Here is an 18,936-nt window from a genome sequence, read left to right on the forward strand (position 1 = left end):
AAACGCTCCCGCGTTGTCAGGACGACAAGCCCCGCCCACTGGCGCCCCAGGGCCGCTGCGGAGAGCCTCGCGTTTGGTCCGCGCAGTCGCGCTGGGGTTCTTCCGGACGGCGCCCTACCCACTTCCCTGACAGGTTGCTCCGCCCCACTACAGCCTGCCGCCCGCCTCGGTCGACAGCCTTCAGCGTTGGAGCTGAGGGTTGCGTTTACGGCTGCGGCGTGCCGGAAAGTGCGTGAGTGCCGCGCTGAGGAGTCTTACTTTGTTTTCCGGACGCTTCAGTCTGGAGGCGGTATGCTCTGGGCGAGGACCAACAGGTGTAGGAAAAGGGCTTGTGTGCGTCTTCCGACGTTGACAGCCCCTCTCCCTGTTTCCCTAGATTTGCTGGGGCGAATCTTTCTTTGCGGATTTCGAGAAGGAAGGGGGCCGCCGGCTACGCAACTGGGTCAAGTAGCTGACACCGGGTCGGCTTCCTGGGCCGTCACCGCTTAGACCAGCGGGGGGCCGGGCTCGATTGGCAGTTTAGGAAAAGAGGTAAATTGGCTCCCAGAGGGTTGTTTATTTTTAAATGACCTTCAGATTCTTCTCCCTGCACCTGGTTGTTTATTACCTGAGCTATCAAGGTATATGCTGTTTTTTGGTGTTTTTTTTGTTTTGTTTTGTTTTTTCAAGAGGAGCTCTAAACAAGAACTGGAAATAATTTGAAGCAGTTCCTGGTAACGTATTCCTTACTGGTGGAGGTCTCAGAGACCCAGCAAGACGCGCTAAATTCTGTGCCCAGAGTCAAGGTCACAGTGTACTAACCGGTAGCACAACCCTTCGAATGTCGGTCTACCAACATGAAGAAACTCTGGCAGCTTAGACCAACAGGAAAACTAGAAGAAATTAAGAGACTGAGAAATTAACCTTCCAAAGCGTATCTGAATTCCGTATGAATTTAGATCTAAACCCCGTTTAGGCTTAAACCCCATTTTAGCCTGACAAGACGTGAAATGCTTTAAAATTCTTGCCACCATTTCTCATCTCTGATTGTAATTTTATAATGCGCTGTCTCTTGCAATTTCATTGACCAAAGGTATTATTAAATAAGTATTTCTGACTGAGCTAGTCTTTGTAGGTTAAAGTGTTATTCTCCCCACAGAAATCCATATTGGTCATAGCTATGACATTTCACCTTCACATCCCTGGTAGCAAGATTAAAAACCTCTTAATGTCGACTTGATATAGAGTTCCGAAGCTGGTATGGAACTAAGCTTTTGTTTTTCAGTCAAACTACTAATGTTTACGATTACAGAACTTCAGTCAGCTCTGATGGGAGTAAGGAAGTGTGGATGGTAATCATAAATAATTTTGATATCATAGGATTTCAGGGGAGAGACTTGCTCAAGTTCTCTTTCCACCAAATTCCCCCCAGGGAGGAGGATTTGCTATGGATGTGTTAGAACATGCTAGACTGTTCTAGGCGACTGCTCTGCTATGAGATTATACCAGTGGGCTTATATAGTTCTCCTCTACTAGTCTTACAGCCTGCAAGAATAAGAAGGCCCATTTCCTCTGTTCACTTTTACCTCCAGACAGGTGCAGTTCCTAGCCCCTCTGAACATACATGACCATCTTCTTTCAACTCACTTTTATAATCTGGCTTCTAGGTAGGCCTCAACCAAGCAGAATACCAGCTTTGGGGGCAAAATCTCTTGCCACCTGACTCTCGGATTACATATCCTTTGGTGCAGCCAAGTGTGTTGGGATAAATTTTAGTGTGAAGCTTTTTAGGCTTAACTACTTTGGGGAAATGTGCTCCATCTGTTTGAGTCAAATCTGAACTTCATGGGGAAGAGTGATCAGTAATAGCTTTAGGCACGAAGATGTTGTTGTTTAGTCACAAAGTCATGTCTTTCTCTTTTGAAACCCCATGGACTGTAGCCCCGCCCATGCTCCTTTGTCCGTCGGATTTCCCAGACGAGAATACTGGAGTTGGTTATCATTGCCTTCTCACTTAACCCAATACTGGAGTTGGTTAAGTCTTGGCCCACAAGTCATTGGGAAAGAGCTATCAATGTGGATTGTATGCCCACCCCCATCCAGGTTTCTTAGAATGATAGGGAACTTCTCACAGTCCCTCTCATTTGGCTCTTTATAAAAACAGTAACTTCCATGACTTTATGCAGAGTTAAGGAGCAGCCCCAGGTCCCTGCTGCATTTAAATTTTTCACCAGTTCACCCAAGGAAACCTGTTTCTCCTAAAGGCTAAAGTAAACTTAAATGCCTAAAGGTCAGTATGCAGTAATAAAACATTTCCTCAGCTCATAAAAGTTAATATATCAAGGAATGGGACAAATTTATCTTGGTCACAGCAGCTACTTTTTTGCTGGGCAGGTCCTTTTTTATGCATAATTTGTTAAAAAAAAAAAAAAAACAGCTAAAGACAATTTAACCCACATTCTAAAAGCTTTTACAAATTGTGAATTAAATAGAGCTATGCTCTTTGCCAGGAATTAAACAGGCTGTAATTTTTTATTTGAAATTACATCTAATGTAGATTTACAGTTATTTTAAGGGCACAAGGTTCTTCCTTAAGTGTCATTTTCAGTAAGATTAAAACACAAAAAATGGCTCTCAGAAAAAAAGTTTTTAAAATGGAATTAGCTGTTGCTGTACCGGGTTAAATAGACCCATCTAATTTCACTCGTGAAAGCACTAAATCTTCAGTAAACCATTTGGGACGACCCAGAGGGATGGTATGGGGAGGGAGGAGGGTTCAGGATGGGGAACACATGTATACCTGTGGCGGATTCATTTCGATATGTGGCAAAACCAATACAATATTGTAAAGTTTAAAAATTAAATTAAAAAAAATTAGACTAATAGAGGAGGAGATGACAAACTTTGGAAGCTGCAAGACAGATGACTGTCATCTAGCACACTTGAAAAGCCCAATTTATACTGCATAATTCTCAAAAAGGCCCTGGAACAGGGCCATTGGATTTGGAAATGAAGAATGAAGTAAATCAGAGAGGATGAAGTGAAAGCTCTTTGAGAAATACCTCTAAGTGCATGCCTCACTCTCAGAAGACTAGAGGTTTATTTCTGGACAGAATCATCTATGGTGTGGGGGTGTCCTCAGGCATACAAAGGACATGAGAATCACACTGGGAGCAGGTTAGGTGTATTTGAGTATACATGATGCTGAATGCAAGGCCCTCAGTCGTTTTCCACTTCTTAATTTAGTAAATTAAGAAGTAAATTGGAAGACTCTTATCTGTGGAATCTGACCAGCCCAGGAGGAACAGACTAAGATAACATCAGAGGTTCCCCAATAAAGGGCCCAATTAGATCACTCTCAGTGAAGGCCCAAAGTCTCTAAGCTGCAACTTCTAAGCAGATTTCTAAAGGGTTTGTTTTTTTTTGTTTTTGGAAAAGGACTACCATTTATGCAGGAAAGCTCAAGTGATAACAGACAAAAGCAGAAAAATAGCACTTTGGAGGAAAACAAGAAAGTTAATGAACTCAGATGTTCTGATCATTGTATACTTGTCACTGTGAACTCATAAATCACTAGTAAATAGGGGATGCAGACAATTATTAACATGTAAACAGTGTTGGCTATTTTTTTTCCCTAAGAAAGAAAAGCCACAGAAGCAGATCTATAAACTTCAGCAAGAAAAGGTCTTCACTCAGTTGCTATACTGGCAGCAGAAGCCTTTCAAGTATGTTTGTTAAAAAAAAAAAAAAAAAAAAAACACTACTTAGTTGCTTAGTTGTATACCCCAGAGGTATATAACTGTTGACCTGGTTACAGGTTGAATCCCCTACTGACCAGCCTCGTGGTTTAGATGTCTACTTTCACCTGCATTTCAGGATCTCCCAGCCCTACTCTTGGCATTCTGCCAGCATGTCTACACTACTTTTAAACAGTTTTACTAACATGTAATTGACATACAAATGCTACACTTATTAAGTATAAGTACAATTTGATAAATTTGACTCATGCCTACACCTATGAAACCTCACCACAATCATGATGGTAAAACCATCATCCCCAGGGATTTCCTCCTGTCTCCTGTGATCCCTTCCTGGTCTCCAGCCCTCTACTCCTATTCATAAACTTCATCTTATCTCTGTGGTATCCTCCAGCAATACTGAGAGCAATCTGAGTGGCTCAGATAGCTCTCCAGGTACCAATTTGTTTTTTTTAATTGGTGCTCTGTTTACAACGGCAGAGGATTTGAGTGGTATGCCTCAAACTGCGCCCCCCCCCCCACCACCACCATAAGCTCTGTTACTTTTAATGTTTTTGCAAGATGAAAGGTTTTTCTGGATGACATATACTTATGTCTCACGGTACCTCCCACAAAATGCTAACTTCAAAGGAAAAAAAGTAACTGTGGAGAGTTCTGACAAACACCACCTTAACCAAGTGATCAAAACTAACTTTAGCCATGATGGAACAGACTGGAATTGTGTCCACATAATAGAGTGCAATGAAATAAAGCATGTCTAATGTTTCTGCCAAAACTATGTAAGCTGAACCTAGCCATAAATTAACATCAAACCAAGACATATTTCTACAAAATTAATGGCCTGTGATCCTCACAGATGTCAAGTTTATGAAAATCAAGGAAATTAAGGAATTTTTTCAGATTGAAGGCTAGAGACATGGAAATTAAATGCAATGTGTAATCAGTGTAGATTGGATTCTTTTGCTACAAAGGGCAAAACACAGGGCTGTGGATTCAATGGTAGTAATATAGCAGTGCTTGTTAATTTCCTGATTCTGATGGTTGTTTTGTGCTGTAAGAAAACATCCTTGTTCACAGAAAGTACCTCAAACTGTTGTCCAGTATGGTAGCAACTAAGCCACTGGTGCTTAGAAACATGTCTGGCATAACACTTCTTAAAATATTTTGGATAAAAATAATACATTATTAAAATAATTTCAGCTGTTTTTTTAATAAGGACTATCAAAAGTAAAATTACATGGATGGCTTGCACTGTATTTCTTTTGGATGGCACTACAAAGTATTCAGGTTGATTTGGTATCATGTTAGCAACTTATCCTCAAATAGTTCAGGGAAAAAAGTTATTAAATCTGAGTTGCAGCTTTTCTGAAAGATTGAATGAAATTATTTTAAAATAAAAATTTGTTAATGAGGGATATAAAAAGGTATGTTATTTTAGATTAATGGGCAAATGGGCATTATGAAATTTTAAGGTTATATATGGCATTGACATTCATTTGGGGCCTATCACAAACTAAATGTTTATAATGTACGAAATTTAGGAGTTAACCCCCACAACCGTCACAAGTATTGGGAATTATTTTCTATGTTTAGGCTGTGATGGTGCCTTTAAGGAGCTGCCTCTCACTAGCAGCACAAAGTACACATGAAGATTAAGCTTATCTATCCCACTGGATATTGCCTGCTCCTCATGTACCCCCTTTCTGGGTTGTTCACTTGGTCTCTTCATCACTGATCTTCCTGCCCATTTGCCATTAGCTGTGAACCTGCTTGACTCTCACACCTATTTGTCCTACTCTTTAGCCTTTCTTTGTAGGGCACCCTTGATTTGTCCCAGTGTCCTGCGAACAGTTCGAGCCTTGCCTCGAGAGCAGGGCACACAGTTCTCCCTCTGACAAGAAAAGAGGTTCGGAAAGATTAAGCAACCTGTACAACACTGTGCAGCTGGGATTCCAAGTCTATTTCTAATTCATGCCACTCTGTAAGAGGCCCACCTGCTTATCTCTGATGATCTGCTTTCTCTAATTGTTCTGTTTCCTTCATAGAGCTTACCACAACTCATAATGATCTTTTATGTCCCTCAGGAGATGCTGATTCTGTGATAGCAGCTATCTTACCTGACACGTTTACAGCTGCATCTCACTGCCTGGAACATAAAAGTGCACAATCAACTTTTATTGAATGGCAAAAAAAAAAAAAAGAGTACTAGTTTACCAGTGGGTAAAATCTTTTTCAAGACTACAATGCAGTTATTTGTAAAGATTTTTCTTTTTCTTTAGGTATATTACATATAAAAGTGGATATTTTCCATGATTGAAAATGGCCAATTCTTTAAGAGGAGAAGTATTGAATCTTTATAAGAATGTAAGTACGTACGTTGCCAGTTTTGTAAATGTTATATGACATAGATTGTTTAGAAATATATAATCTTTCTTTTTTAAGCTGCTGTATCTTGGACGAGACTATCCAAAAGGATCAGACTATTTCAAAAGGCGTCTGAAGAATGTTTTCCTTAAAAACAAAGATGTGAAGGACCCAGAGAAGATCAAAGAACTTATTGAAAGGGGCAAATTTGTAATGAAAGAACTAGAAGCATTATACTTCCTTAGGAAATACAGAGCTATGAAACAACGCTATTACTCAGATACCAACAAAACTAAATGATCAGTATTACTATCATTTGACTGAAGATCAGTGCCAGCTGTTTATGTACCAGCTATGACAAAAATAACATTTAAAGTGTCAAGGATATACATTGTGTTAAAAATACCTGAGCTGCCTTACTGAACTAAAACAGGTTTCAACTTCTATTGCTTTATCAGCAACCTTTATGCTCAATTTTTATATAACAATTAACTAATGTTAAATGTCAATTTTATAGTAATTTAGCTATATAATATTGCCAACTACTTATTAAAAATTGATGAGCACCCAATTTCGAATGAAAATATAATGTACTTAAGTTTTAGTGAAAAATTTGCCAATTATTCTTAGCTCATTTCTGCATTTTACTGAAAAGAGAATGCCATTTAACACTTAAGCAGAATAATTTCTTGCAAGTTTATTTCCCTTAACTTTTGAAGGAGCTCATTTTTGACCCCATTTGAAACGTTAACAGCACATATCCAGTGTTCACTGCAAAAGAAGTAGCATCTGGTAATGATTTAAGTGCAGTTAGTAGAAATAATATGTATAGAGTTAAGAACTTGAAACAGCCTACCAGTGACTGGCATTACATAATATGCCTATTTAATTATTTCCAGTATTAATTTTGCAATTGGATGCCTTTGAGCCTTAAAACAAATCACCTGTTGTATATCAATACCTTCTTCAATAAAAAGTAATGATTTATGTTATTCTATTCTTTTGTCATAAAGGCAGATTTGGTTTGCATCCACTTCTAAATGTGTTAATATGTCATAGGACCTAAACCTAACGTGGTTTAAAGCAAACACTTAAACTTTTACACAATGTTCACAGCACCTTTTACAAATAAAAAACATCTAGCTTTATAAGCTAAAGAAAAGATTTACTAATTTACTAATATACGCTAATATAATTTAGCATCTGTTGCTTATAAACTATCCTGTATCATTTGTGGGGATAATGTTTCAAATTTCCCTGGCAATCCAGTGGTTAGGAGTTGGCACTTTCACTGCTGTGGACCCAGGTCAGGGTCAGGGAACCAAGATCCCACAAGTCGTGCAGCACAGCCAAAAAAAAAAAAGTACACACTATGATAGTCACCATAACTATTTTTATTACATTACAATAATTAGGAGCAGTACAGTTCATGACAAAAATATTACAAATTTCAGATCACTTCACAGCACATACTCCTATAAACATTTAAAAGTTAATTTTAATTAAAAGAGTGGTCATTTTTAAATTTAATGTTTGATATGACCAACATTCCTAGGTCAGCGCAACCAAACGATGGAAAACAACTGGATCACACTGCATATGTCCCACAAAAAGAAAGCACAATGTACAAAATGTGCATGTTTCAGTTTACACTATACAAAAATAGTTAAAATACATTCCAGGTAAACATGTTACATTAAGAAATAGTACTAGTAAGAAATTGGCACTCAAAGGAAAACTGCAAAAGTATTTTCAACATGAAAACACAAGACAGTGGAATTGGAAACTTTTGAATAAAACATTACATAACCCATTTAGCTCTATAGGGAAGGGGACCGTCTATAATTGACATTTCTGCAGGTAATAACTTTTTTTTCATAAATTCATCTAAAATTGCCTATTATCATCCCAAACAGGCACTTAAAACTATTAAAACAAGTATTACTAGTTATGACTCATCTTTAGGAACTGATGTGAATATATTTCTAGAAAGAAAGAAATTTCATTTTCTGAAGGAATTTACAGCTACCAGTTATATGCTGTTCAATTTCTCAATGCAGATTTCATGCTACCCAGTATCAACAACAAAGTTATTAAATATAAATTCAGCTTTAAAGTTACTAATGGGTTGTTAAAAATCATTAATACAAAATAATCAATAAATTATTACTTTTTGACAGATGGAAAGGGCAGGTAGTTTTTACTGCCTACAAAGAAACCTAAATGTGTATATGTGTAGGAAAAATGGTTAGGAAAAAAAAAATCACTGGAATACAGATGAGATGAACTTGTGTAAACTGCAACTTAACATGCCTCACAAAGTTTCCATATATTTTAGGACAAAATTGTGCAATGGTGGCCAAGATTTTGATAACCTATAAAAGTTAGGTTCTAATTCCTATGCAGTGTGACTCAGTTAAAATAGAGCCTAGAATTCCTAAGTGGAGATACTCACTCAAATTTTACTACATACTTCTGCTACATTCTTCCACAAACGTTAATGTCTAAAACTATGTAATTTAGCAATTTTTTTAACTTCAACAAGGATTTTTATCTTTAAGGCTGTAATTAGATAACATTTATGTTATTTCTAGGATTATCTCTCCCCTTTTAAAATCTCTACAAAAACAAACATTTTATTAAACCATTCAAAATTCACATAATAAAGGATAATTACCACTGCCATAAAAAAGTTGCCCAGCTACATCAAAAATTCAAGAGTCCTAAAAATCACCTCAGTTATACACTGCAAGTCCTGAAGTATGGCCATTTCTTTCTCTTGTTTAGAAATAAAAGGAGGTACTAAAGCAAGTCTTAACTCCCTACCTAATGTTCCAGAAGCCTGTAGTTTAATATAGCATCTCAGAAACCATATTGATTTTTACAGAGAAGTTTCCTTTTCTGTGAATTAGCTCAGGCATCTGTTTATTTTTACCCAGAAGAAATAACTTTTAGAATTCAATATTTAATTTTGAACATCTATTATAATTACTTATACAAAGAGACCATACTACACGCAGGGGGATTTTAACATTATCTGACATACAACTTAATTTGTACTATAATTGTCTCAATAGAATCACATAATTATGCCAAATTAAAAAATCAAATTTACTCCTTTAAAACACTGAAGTAAACTGATTTAATTAAAAAAGAGCTTGACTAAACAGCTACTTTGGAATAAGAGCAAAACAAGTATTTTAGAACTGGAAGAAACTAAACTTAGAGACCAAATCATTTTTTTGCAGAATTACAACATGCATTATGTTGTATCTGGGTCATGTGTCAGATGCCTCACTGATATATAGACCCTCTAGAATATAAACACTACTTAAGGACAGGCCTTATGTCCCATGTTTGGGTACTCTTAATATCCCCAGTGCCTTGGGCAGTGCCTGGCACTGAAATATTTGCTGAAAAAATGACTTCTGCTAAAGAGTAAGACATGAGTTAAATTTGAAAGTGTCTTTCATGGTAAGATTTTAGTTTTTAAAACAATGGAATGTATCATTATTAGCAGGGCTAGTCCTAGTAAATTACATAAGGAATTCTCTCAGCACTACTTTTATTAAATTCTCCTTCCATGGGATAGGGTTCTAACTATTCATAGCAGGTATGAAAACTCCTGCTTTGTAACTGATGAACCAGGCAGCAAAGAGATGATGTTCAGAGGATCAAAATTAAATTGCTACAGCCACAATCTGAAAATTAGCTATTAGCTGATTAGCTAATTTGACCTATTAGCTATTAGGTCAAATCCCATTATAGTATCTGTCAGATTACGTTAAGCCTGAGGAATTTTACAATATAGGACATTTTGGTATGATTTGATGGGAGGCCATCATGGAGATATCCAAAGCAGCAGTAAATCTTGAGTTCAGAGAAATGAGAAATATTATAAGAAAAAACATCAAGTCATGGGACATAGAGAAGTGTAAGGTAGGCAGGCAAGACAACACTAATATGGGAAAAGTCCTGGAAGCAGAGAACGATATTTAAAAATAAACTTCACCTCTTGCACAATTTTGCCTAAGACTGGCACTGAAGATGATAACACAGGTAAAAAGTTACAGATGGTGCTGAGACTGACAAATAGGTATATCCTTATGTAAACTGAATGTAAATCACATAGTTATAAAGCTAGATACAGCCTTTGAGATGACTTCTTTAAAAATGAAGAAATGGCTAGTAAGTGATTTGTCCAAAATCAAAGACACATAACTTAGAATCTAAGTCAACTTCCTCCTTGTCCAGTGATACTTTCACCTCAACACACTATCTCAGTTCAAATATTTTAAAATAAGTTAACATTTTAAATGCATTCAAAGAATCATTTTGTTAGCATTACTTTATTGTATAAGCATTAGATATTCTTAATAATGGACCAGACTGTACTGAAGTGTTTACAAAAATGTTACTTTAGCCAGTGTTAAAGAGAACTAGCCAATACTCAAGATTTTGACATTTTTTCATTTCATCGTTTAAAAAAAATTAAAATCTTTCCACCCCACCGAAAATCTCATTTAAAATAATGTTTGTTTGTTTTTTTTAAGTTCTGTTTTTTGGGGTTTTTTATTTTAAAAAAGTGATGTTCCTGAGTAGGACTACGACATAATGAGAATGTACCTTGCTGAGCTATTCAGTCTCTCTGCAAGTCCTTGTTTTTGACCAACCAAGGCATGGCAACAATGGAGGACCACAGGGATGCAGTCCACACTGTGAAACTCTCCATGTAGCTTAAAGGTTCACACAAGGCCCGGCTTTGCCACCCTGGTCTCTGTAACACCTACCAAGCTAACTGGCCCAAATAATCTTTTACATCACTATCAGTAGAATTAAAACTACTTTTAAAGATTGAAGTTCAAGAAAAAGATTTATGCTAAGAAAGAGCAATCTGACACAGGGAGACTGTATTTAATTCCTATGAGAATTCTTTATACATGTTAAAATTTTTTTGTTATTACAAAAATTTAAAGCATGTAAATATAGTCCCAAAATGCTTGTTCTAATCCTCATTACCTACTGGGTCTGCCTTAACATAAAAAGCTATTCAGAGCATTATAGGAATTTACCTAATGTGGAAAGTAAGTGGCCTTTTAATATTTTCCATTGCCTTGTATTTTTTTCCATTTTTTTCCTTTTTTATAGAAAAAATATAGTATTTTAGGGAACGTGACCATTTGACAAATAGCAGTGGAAAGAAGAAAACCTTTGTGAACAGTGTAACCTGACATTCATTAAGGGTAACTGAAACTATAGGACAATGATACCTACAAGATGAAACTATAGGAAGCCCATAAATTCATGTTCCCTCGATGTTTCAGTAAAACCAATCATGAAATCTCAACTGAAGTTATAATTAGTAATTAATCCATGTGTGTGACTAGATAAAACAATACAATAGGGATGATTTGAAAGCCTCATTAATTTGTTTCACACTAAAGTTCACAATTGATAAGAAAAATAGGAAGTAATCAACTGCATGCACCAAAAACCCCAAGACAAAAATCTTGGGTGTTCAGTTTCTTTTTCACAGGCATTGCTAGTTCAAAAACCAAAACGCAGGGAATACTGGCACTTAGAGGAAAAAAGTTTCCACTGTCATTTTAAAATAAGCATTCAAGATAAAAGCTAACAGTATGAATGGAGCAGAAAGAAAATTAGATAATGCTAAAACAAATGCTAATAATTTAGTGTAATATACAAAAATTACCACTTTTACTTAAGTATGCCTTAAGAAAAAAGTACAAATTGTATTTACATAATTATACACTTTGTCTTTGACTTCTTTTTCTTCTTTTTACCATCTTTGCTCATCTTTTCTTTATGTTTTCGAATTTCTCGAACTAATGTATAGAAGGCATCGTCAACACCCTGAAACACATAACAAGTATTAAAACGTGAATATATATGATGGTTTGAGGTATACAGAAAACAGAAAGGATGTATTACTAGTGGAAATATTGAGAAAGAATAAGAATACTTAACATTTCTATTTAGACATATATATATCAAGTTTTTTAGGATTTTTAGGATTCTTAAGTGTCTTCAAGGATATTTTGGTAACATTATAGGAACACTGATTTTCACCAAAGGCAATGAAATCAATGGCAAAGAATCCTACATACACTTATGTACTAACACATGACTTTTCCTGAGAACTTAATTTGCTACCAGTTTTTCCATACTGGCATACCTCTGTCACCAAAATCCAAATGTATTTGTGTATATATGTGAATATATATTTATACTTAATTATCCCTGAGTTTTAGACATTTGATATAAGCCACGCCAGTATATACTACTTTTATAATTATTTCACTATATTTGAGCCATGGTTCAATATTATTTAAATCCATTTAGATTTAAATAATTATCATGAAGTATACAGTATCAATATATAACTTTCAGTTTTATTAAGGCATTAGTTTCAATTCACATATTTGTGAGAAGAAAATTTAAAATGACCACAAGACACAATACTCTGAAAAATGTAATGCTTCTATTGGAGAAAAGATCTAGATCATTTAAATGGTGGTGAAGTCCACTGATTTGGAGATGTTTCTTAATTCATTATACTTTTAATATCTGTGTAGTATATGAAGTATTCAGAAGTTTTTCATATAAAGTCAAATGCTGTTATCTTCAAAGAAATTGCCATTTGGTCATTTTGGTCATCTTGTTTTGATCAAAGCAAGCTATTCAAAGTCACCCAAAGTGATTTTGAGTCAAAATACTTTTCACCCTCATCATTCATACAGAACATGAAAAATACCACTCAGACTGCTAGTAGGACAGCTGATTTTAACCCTGCAATCCTGAATGGTGCAAGATCTACACCTAAGTCAATTCCTCTCCTACCCCAGTTAAAAGCAAATTAAACATACAAGCAAAATAAAAATTAAAGGAAAAATACGATCTTGTATTTAAAATATGTATTTCAAAATCTGTTCAACTGAAGAGTACTGTGCTGTGCTTAGTCACTCAGTTGGGTCTTGACTCTGCAATCCCATGAACTGTAGCCTGCCAGGCTCCTCCTCTGTCATGGGGATTCTCCAGGCAAGAATACTGAAGTGGGTTGCCATGCCCTCCTTCAGGGGAATCTTCCTGATCTAGGGATTGAACCCAGGTCTGCTGCATTGCGGGTGGATTCTTTACTGTCTGAGGAACCAGGGAAGCCCAAGAATACTGTAGTTGGGTAGCCTATCCCTTCTCCAGGGGATCTTCCTGACCCAAGAATCAAACCAGGGTCTCCTGCATTGCAGGCGGATTCTTTACCAGCTGAGCTACCAGGGAAGCCCCAGTAACTGTTATTAAATGCCTGTTAACCTAATGATGTTTTCAAACCTAGACACCAGAGGGAGTCTCAGGAACAAATACACAACAAAGCTGTATAAATCAAGCCACTTTAAGAACAACGAAAACTGGCTTTTTACTCATTTTAACCACTTCTGTCGAATACGAACAGAAACATATTCATTAAATTATTTTATCTTGAAAATAACTGAATATTTAACAGATATTTCTCTTTTATGCATTACTAAGATCTTCTACAATTAATATTTCAATAACTAAATTAATTCTGGGCATTTTCATGCAAGTTACATTTAACTGATTTTCACATTTTATCTAAAATTTATAAAAGTATTACCAATGTTTTTAAAGAATTAAATAGAGTGGGAATGAGAGGCTTGCTCACATTTAAACAATAGTAGTGGTATAAAAACTGGAATTATTCATTTGAACACTAGTGAGTAGAAGTTCCCAGTGAAGCCCCCAAACTTCACTTGATGTTCCCCACTTACTGATACAACATACGCTTCTGCTTCACCCACAGGAGAGAGGAAAAGTAGGTAGACAGTTCATCAGCAATACAATCAAGGCTTCATATATATAAACCTTCATGTTAACACATAAAGAGCAAAAAACTTCCAGTGACACAATAAAGAATAACTATTTTCTTATAAACAGTACCAACCTTGACTAATTTATAAACATAAACTATTAGAACAGGATGGAATCTTAAGAGAGAATCTATTCCAACTTCCTTACCCTTCACAAATTCCCTTTGATCACACATCCTTATGTAGTCTACTTCAACAGTTTTTATAATGAAGAAAAACATCAATGATACAAAAATGTTCAAGTAGACAAAATGAAAAACCATGAGACAGATACAGAGAAGACACACCCTAAGGTGAAAACAATATATAAGTATTTAGGAGACAATGAAGGGAAAATTTGATTACATTACCTTCTTGTAAGATTCTGACAAATACTTTAGTTTGTATTCCACTGAACTCTTCTTTCTATATAATCTTAATTTTAATGATTAGTGAAATATTAAAATTGCTCAAAACAGGGTAGTGGATGCCTTTTGTTCATGTGGGAACTAATCATTCTCATATACATGTAAAGAAGACAAAACAGGATACCACTAGGGTTATTTGTTCAAACCCATCATTTTAGCACTAAGAAAAACTAATCTGCATATATTTATCACTGTCAAATTCTGTAAAAATATCTTTATTTAAAAAATTTAGGTATTACCAAGTACAATTTCTTCCTTATATAAAATGCTATTCATGATCACTGAAAAAGATTCATCATGCCCAACAATCTGACATTTAGACTACAGTCACTGAAATAGTTTGCACAAATTTGAGATTTTAGAAAAGTATACACTTTCATCTGTTTCAAATAAAAACTGAAGCATAAAGCTTATTTTATTCTAAATAGTTCTACTTTAAATATCATCTAATAATAAACAGAGTAGGAAGAAAAAAAGACTAGCACTTAACTCTGGTCATAAATCCTGTTATTTCAGAAGTTTTACTTTTAAGATTGCATCCCAATGTTGGGTTTTACCACTTCTAAATTAAATATTATTTTGTACAATGATGCTCAAAAAATATTGAGTTCATAAATCTCAATAAAAATTAATGCCAGTCATTAATTTTGCTTTGTTTCTTCGTCTGAGTTTAGTTCATAACATACCACATAGTATCTTTGGAACTTAATCTACTATTCAGAAGTATATTTTTGGAGATACATTATTTCAGACCTTCGACTCATATAAAGAACACCAACCTTTAGTTTAATCAGCACAATGAATGATATCCTCCAATTTTATTTCATGTTCCCCCAGAACATTATATATTGCAAATAATATGCATCAAAACCTTAAGCTTTGGTATAAACTTTATGGCATCTATTGAGGGAAATATTTTCTAAGGAAAACCAAATTTAATATGGGTTGGTTTAGAAAGGAAACTGAGAAATTCCACTCAATAAATCCAACTGGGCAGCTCCTGTGTGCCAGGAACCTCATTAGGCCACAGACATACAAAGATTAGAAGTATGAGATTCTAGCTCTCTTAAAATTCTTACTGTATAGGAATCAAACATAGTTTATTTCACTTTAACATGGTAAGTGTGTAACAGTTAAGAGCAATAAACTGGGAATACATAAGAAGGGCACATTAGGCCCAGTCTGCTGCTAAGTCGCTTCAGTCGTGTCCGACTCTGTGCGACCCCATAGACGGCAGCCCACCAGGCTCCGCTGTCCCTGGGATTCTCCAGGCAAGAACACTGGAGTGGGTTGCCATTTCCTTCTCCAATGCATGGGAAGTGAAAAGTGAAAGTGAAGTTGCTCAGTCGTGTCCAACTCTTTGCGACCCCATGGACTGCAGCCTACCAGGCTCCTCCATCCATGGGATTGGTTTAAAGAAAGATTCTTAGAGAACAGGAGATTGGACAAGCATGAAAGCGTGTTAACTAGTAAAACTAGGGGATGAGAACACTAGCATTCCAAACAAGAGCAACAGCCAAGACTTAAGGGAAGGTAAGAAATAACATAGTGCTGATTTACATGAGGACCAAAAGTTCAGTCAAGGAGTTTTTTAGAGATGAAACCAAAGGTGAGAGGGGAAGATTGGTGTTAAGGAGCCATATATATTCTATGAAACCTTTTAAGTATATCTCCCTAGTTGCACTGTGAATAAAGGCAGCAAAAGGTAAACTAAGTAAGAGGTTTCAACAATCCCAGCAAGAAATGATCGAAGTCTGAACTGATGATGTGATGAAAGTTAGAAGGTGGGCTTCCCTAGTGGCTCAGTGGTAAAGAATCTGCCCGCCAGTGCTGGAGATGGAGGTTTCATCTCTGATCCAGGAAGATTCAATATGTCATGGAGCAACTAAGCCCGTGGTGCCACAGCTATCGAGCCTGTGTTCTAGAGCCCAACAGTGGCAACTACTGAGCCCACGTGCATTAAGTACTGACGCCCATGTGCCCTAGAGCCCATGCTCTGCAACAAGACAAGCGACAAAAATGAGAAGCCCATGTGCTGCGACTGGACAGTAGCCCCTGCTCACCACAAATAGAGAAAAGCCTGTGTGCAGCAATGAAGACCCAGCACAGCCAAAAATAAATAAATTTTAAAAAAAGTTAGAGTGTAACATCATTCATAATAGAAATTTGTGATTGCCTCCAAATGGATGTGAAAAATAGGGAGTCATCCCAAGACTCCCAGGTTTCTCACCTGGGTAAAGAAGTGATGCTGATGTCACTACGTTATGAGAGCAGAGAGAGAATAAGTACCTGCCTGTGGAATGTCCAAAAGAAAACATACTCTGTAAGAGTGATCCTTTCCCACCTTCTGGGCCATTAAACTCCTCTATATGGTCCGGCATCTTTTGTCTCTCAAGACCTTGACAAATGTAGAATAGTCTATAGCCATCAAAAAATTGCCTCAATTATAATTAATATCCATTAAAAATAAATGTATTGACTGGAAGCAAACTACACCTTTCTTATTTTTTTAATACTTCAAATTAGAATCCCACACCAAGGTAGATCTCAAGTGGTTGCTACTTCGTTAGCTATGAAAAACATGCTTTCTGCCAAAATTAATATGCTGAACTTACCAGATTACATTACAATGCATTTTTTAATTTTCACACAGCCAGGAGTCTTTTCTTCTTTGCTGATTTTTTTCAATCTGTATTGTCGGATCTCTCTCACCAATGTATAAAAAGCATCCTCCACTCTCTGCATTGTAAAACACAACTTCTTTAAAGTCTGTTTCATTGGTAATAGTAATTTTTTGGGACAGCCATGTGCAAGAAGTTTGAAATTTTGAGCTTTACTTGAGCATTTTCTTTTCTCAAACAGAATCAGACTGTTTGAATAGAATTGGAGATTCAGTATTAAAATAGGGCATAAATTCTGATTTGTTCTTTGAAGTCAAGTTTTGTTTTGTAATGGGATAAGAATTTTTTTTTTTTAATTTAAATTAGGAAGTGCATGTTTTATTAGTACCTGTATATCAATTAATGCAATCATTTTAGTTTGTTAGTCACAGAATTAATCAAAGTCTAAACTGAAGTTAGATTTAAATTATTTCTTTGACTTAGGGAAAACAAGTTATTTTTGTACCACTGATCCCCACTCCTGCTCTGAGTCAGGAGTGAGGAGAAAAATGGTACAAAAGGGATAGTCAGACCTTTGTTTCAACACACACACACACACACATGCACACAACACCTCAAAATACAGCTGGGTCAAGAGACTGGAATCACAAGTTCTATCTTCAGTTGCAACTGTCCAGTCAATTTCTAGAGCCCACAAACGGAACCGAGACTGGGACTTTTGTGGATAGAGAACTGCACTATTTAAATAAAAATGCTAAATGAGGGCTGTTTACCATAAAATGAAAATATTTTTAATTGTTTAAAAAATATAAAATAGTAGCAATACAATTTTGTATCCGTATTACAAGTCTTAAGAATAATTTTTAGAACAATATCCAATGTACTGGCTTCATATCTTTTAATTTACACACTCTGAAGGAGCCAAGGGGACTTCTGCTTAAGGCTATGGTGAGAAAGCTACAACAACAAATACAATCATATATGCCCATATGGAGAAGTTTTATGTCTTTTCTAGCCTAGAAAATTAGACAGTAGACAAAAGGAAAAAATGTTTAGATTAACTGTACTGTTAGTTTGTCCCAAGAATGTAACCACCAAAGTAGAAGCTGACATCTAAAAAAGAAATATTAATTTCTTAAAAGCATTAAGAATACTTAAAAGTATTAAGTATTTTCTTAAAATATTAAAAATCTTAAAATTTTCTTTAAAGTATATTCTCAAAAATATTAAGAATTCTTTAGTATTTCTAAAAAGAAATACTAACACAAATATTAATCTACATAGGGCTTCCCAGGTGGCACTAATGGTAATGGTAAAGAACCCGTCTGCCAGTGCAGGAGATGTAAGAGACACGGGTTCAATCCCTGGGCTGGGAAGATCCCCTGGAGAAGGAATGGCAACCCACTCCAGTTTTCTGGCCTGCAGAATCCCGTGGACAGAGGACCCTGGCAGGCTACAGTCCATGGGGTCTCAAAGAGTCAGATATGACTGATGCAACTTAAGCACGCATTAATTTACATGTGGTACAAATTAACTTAAAAGATATATGTTCCATTCTTCTGAAAGAAAGATGTTTTTAAAATGTTAGGGTTTATTTTACCGTACATTTTTTTTTAAGCTTAATCTGTTCTTTCAATTTTAAGATAGAATTACTCACTATGGGAAGTGGCATATTTAAGTCTCTGCCATTGGTAACATCAGTCTTTCTATAACCAAATGTGAAAAAATGGACCCAGTACCTAAAAATCTAATTTGTACCAAAAATATGATTTGCAGTTTTAAATTCAATCAAGCACACAGAATCAGCCATTTAAGTATTAACTTAAGTAAAACAGCTAAAGCTTAATCTTAGCATGCATACATCACACATCCACTGCTTACAATAGTTAAGGAAAAGAAAAGG

At 35.9% G+C, this 18,936-nt stretch overlaps 2 protein-coding genes across 8 annotated transcripts in view; one reads left to right on the forward strand and one right to left on the reverse strand.

The window, feature by feature from the left end:
• Window positions 1–133: 133 nt before the first annotated feature.
• ETFRF1 (electron transfer flavoprotein regulatory factor 1) lies at window positions 134–7,088 on the forward strand. 3 transcript variants are annotated; one of them, XM_070371218.1, is made up of 4 exons: window positions 134–228; window positions 377–531; window positions 6,017–6,101; window positions 6,180–7,088. In XM_070371218.1, the coding sequence occupies exons 3-4, from the start codon at window positions 6,057–6,059 to the stop codon at window positions 6,399–6,401; spliced, it is 267 nt and encodes an 88-aa protein (XP_070227319.1). In that variant the 5' UTR covers window positions 134–228; window positions 377–531; window positions 6,017–6,056; the 3' UTR covers window positions 6,402–7,088. The 3 variants fall into 3 exon arrangements, with proteins under 3 accessions (XP_070227319.1, XP_070227316.1, XP_070227317.1); XM_070371215.1 differs by having other exon boundaries at window positions 140–289; XM_070371216.1 differs by having other exon boundaries at window positions 152–232.
• A 389-nt stretch (window positions 7,089–7,477) lies between these two features.
• The window catches only part of KRAS (KRAS proto-oncogene, GTPase), a 42,501-nt gene continuing 31,042 nt past the window's right edge, over window positions 7,478–18,936 (reverse strand). For 3 of the 5 annotated variants that reach the window (XM_070371211.1, XM_070371210.1, XM_070371212.1), the window contains 2 exons: window positions 17,028–17,151; window positions 7,478–11,975 (listed from right to left, as the gene is read on the reverse strand). In XM_070371211.1, coding sequence (XP_070227312.1) covers window positions 17,032–17,151 — 120 coding nt within the window. In that variant the 3' untranslated portion in view covers window positions 7,478–11,975; window positions 17,028–17,031. Of the gene's footprint in view, window positions 11,976–14,292; window positions 14,294–17,027; window positions 17,152–18,936 lie in introns of all 5 variants that reach the window. The other 2 variants (XM_070371214.1, XM_070371213.1) reach the window with 2 other exon arrangements.

Source organism: Bos mutus, chromosome 5, assembly GCF_027580195.1.
Source record: "Bos mutus isolate GX-2022 chromosome 5, NWIPB_WYAK_1.1, whole genome shotgun sequence".
Lineage (NCBI taxonomy): Eukaryota > Metazoa > Chordata > Mammalia > Artiodactyla > Bovidae > Bos > Bos mutus.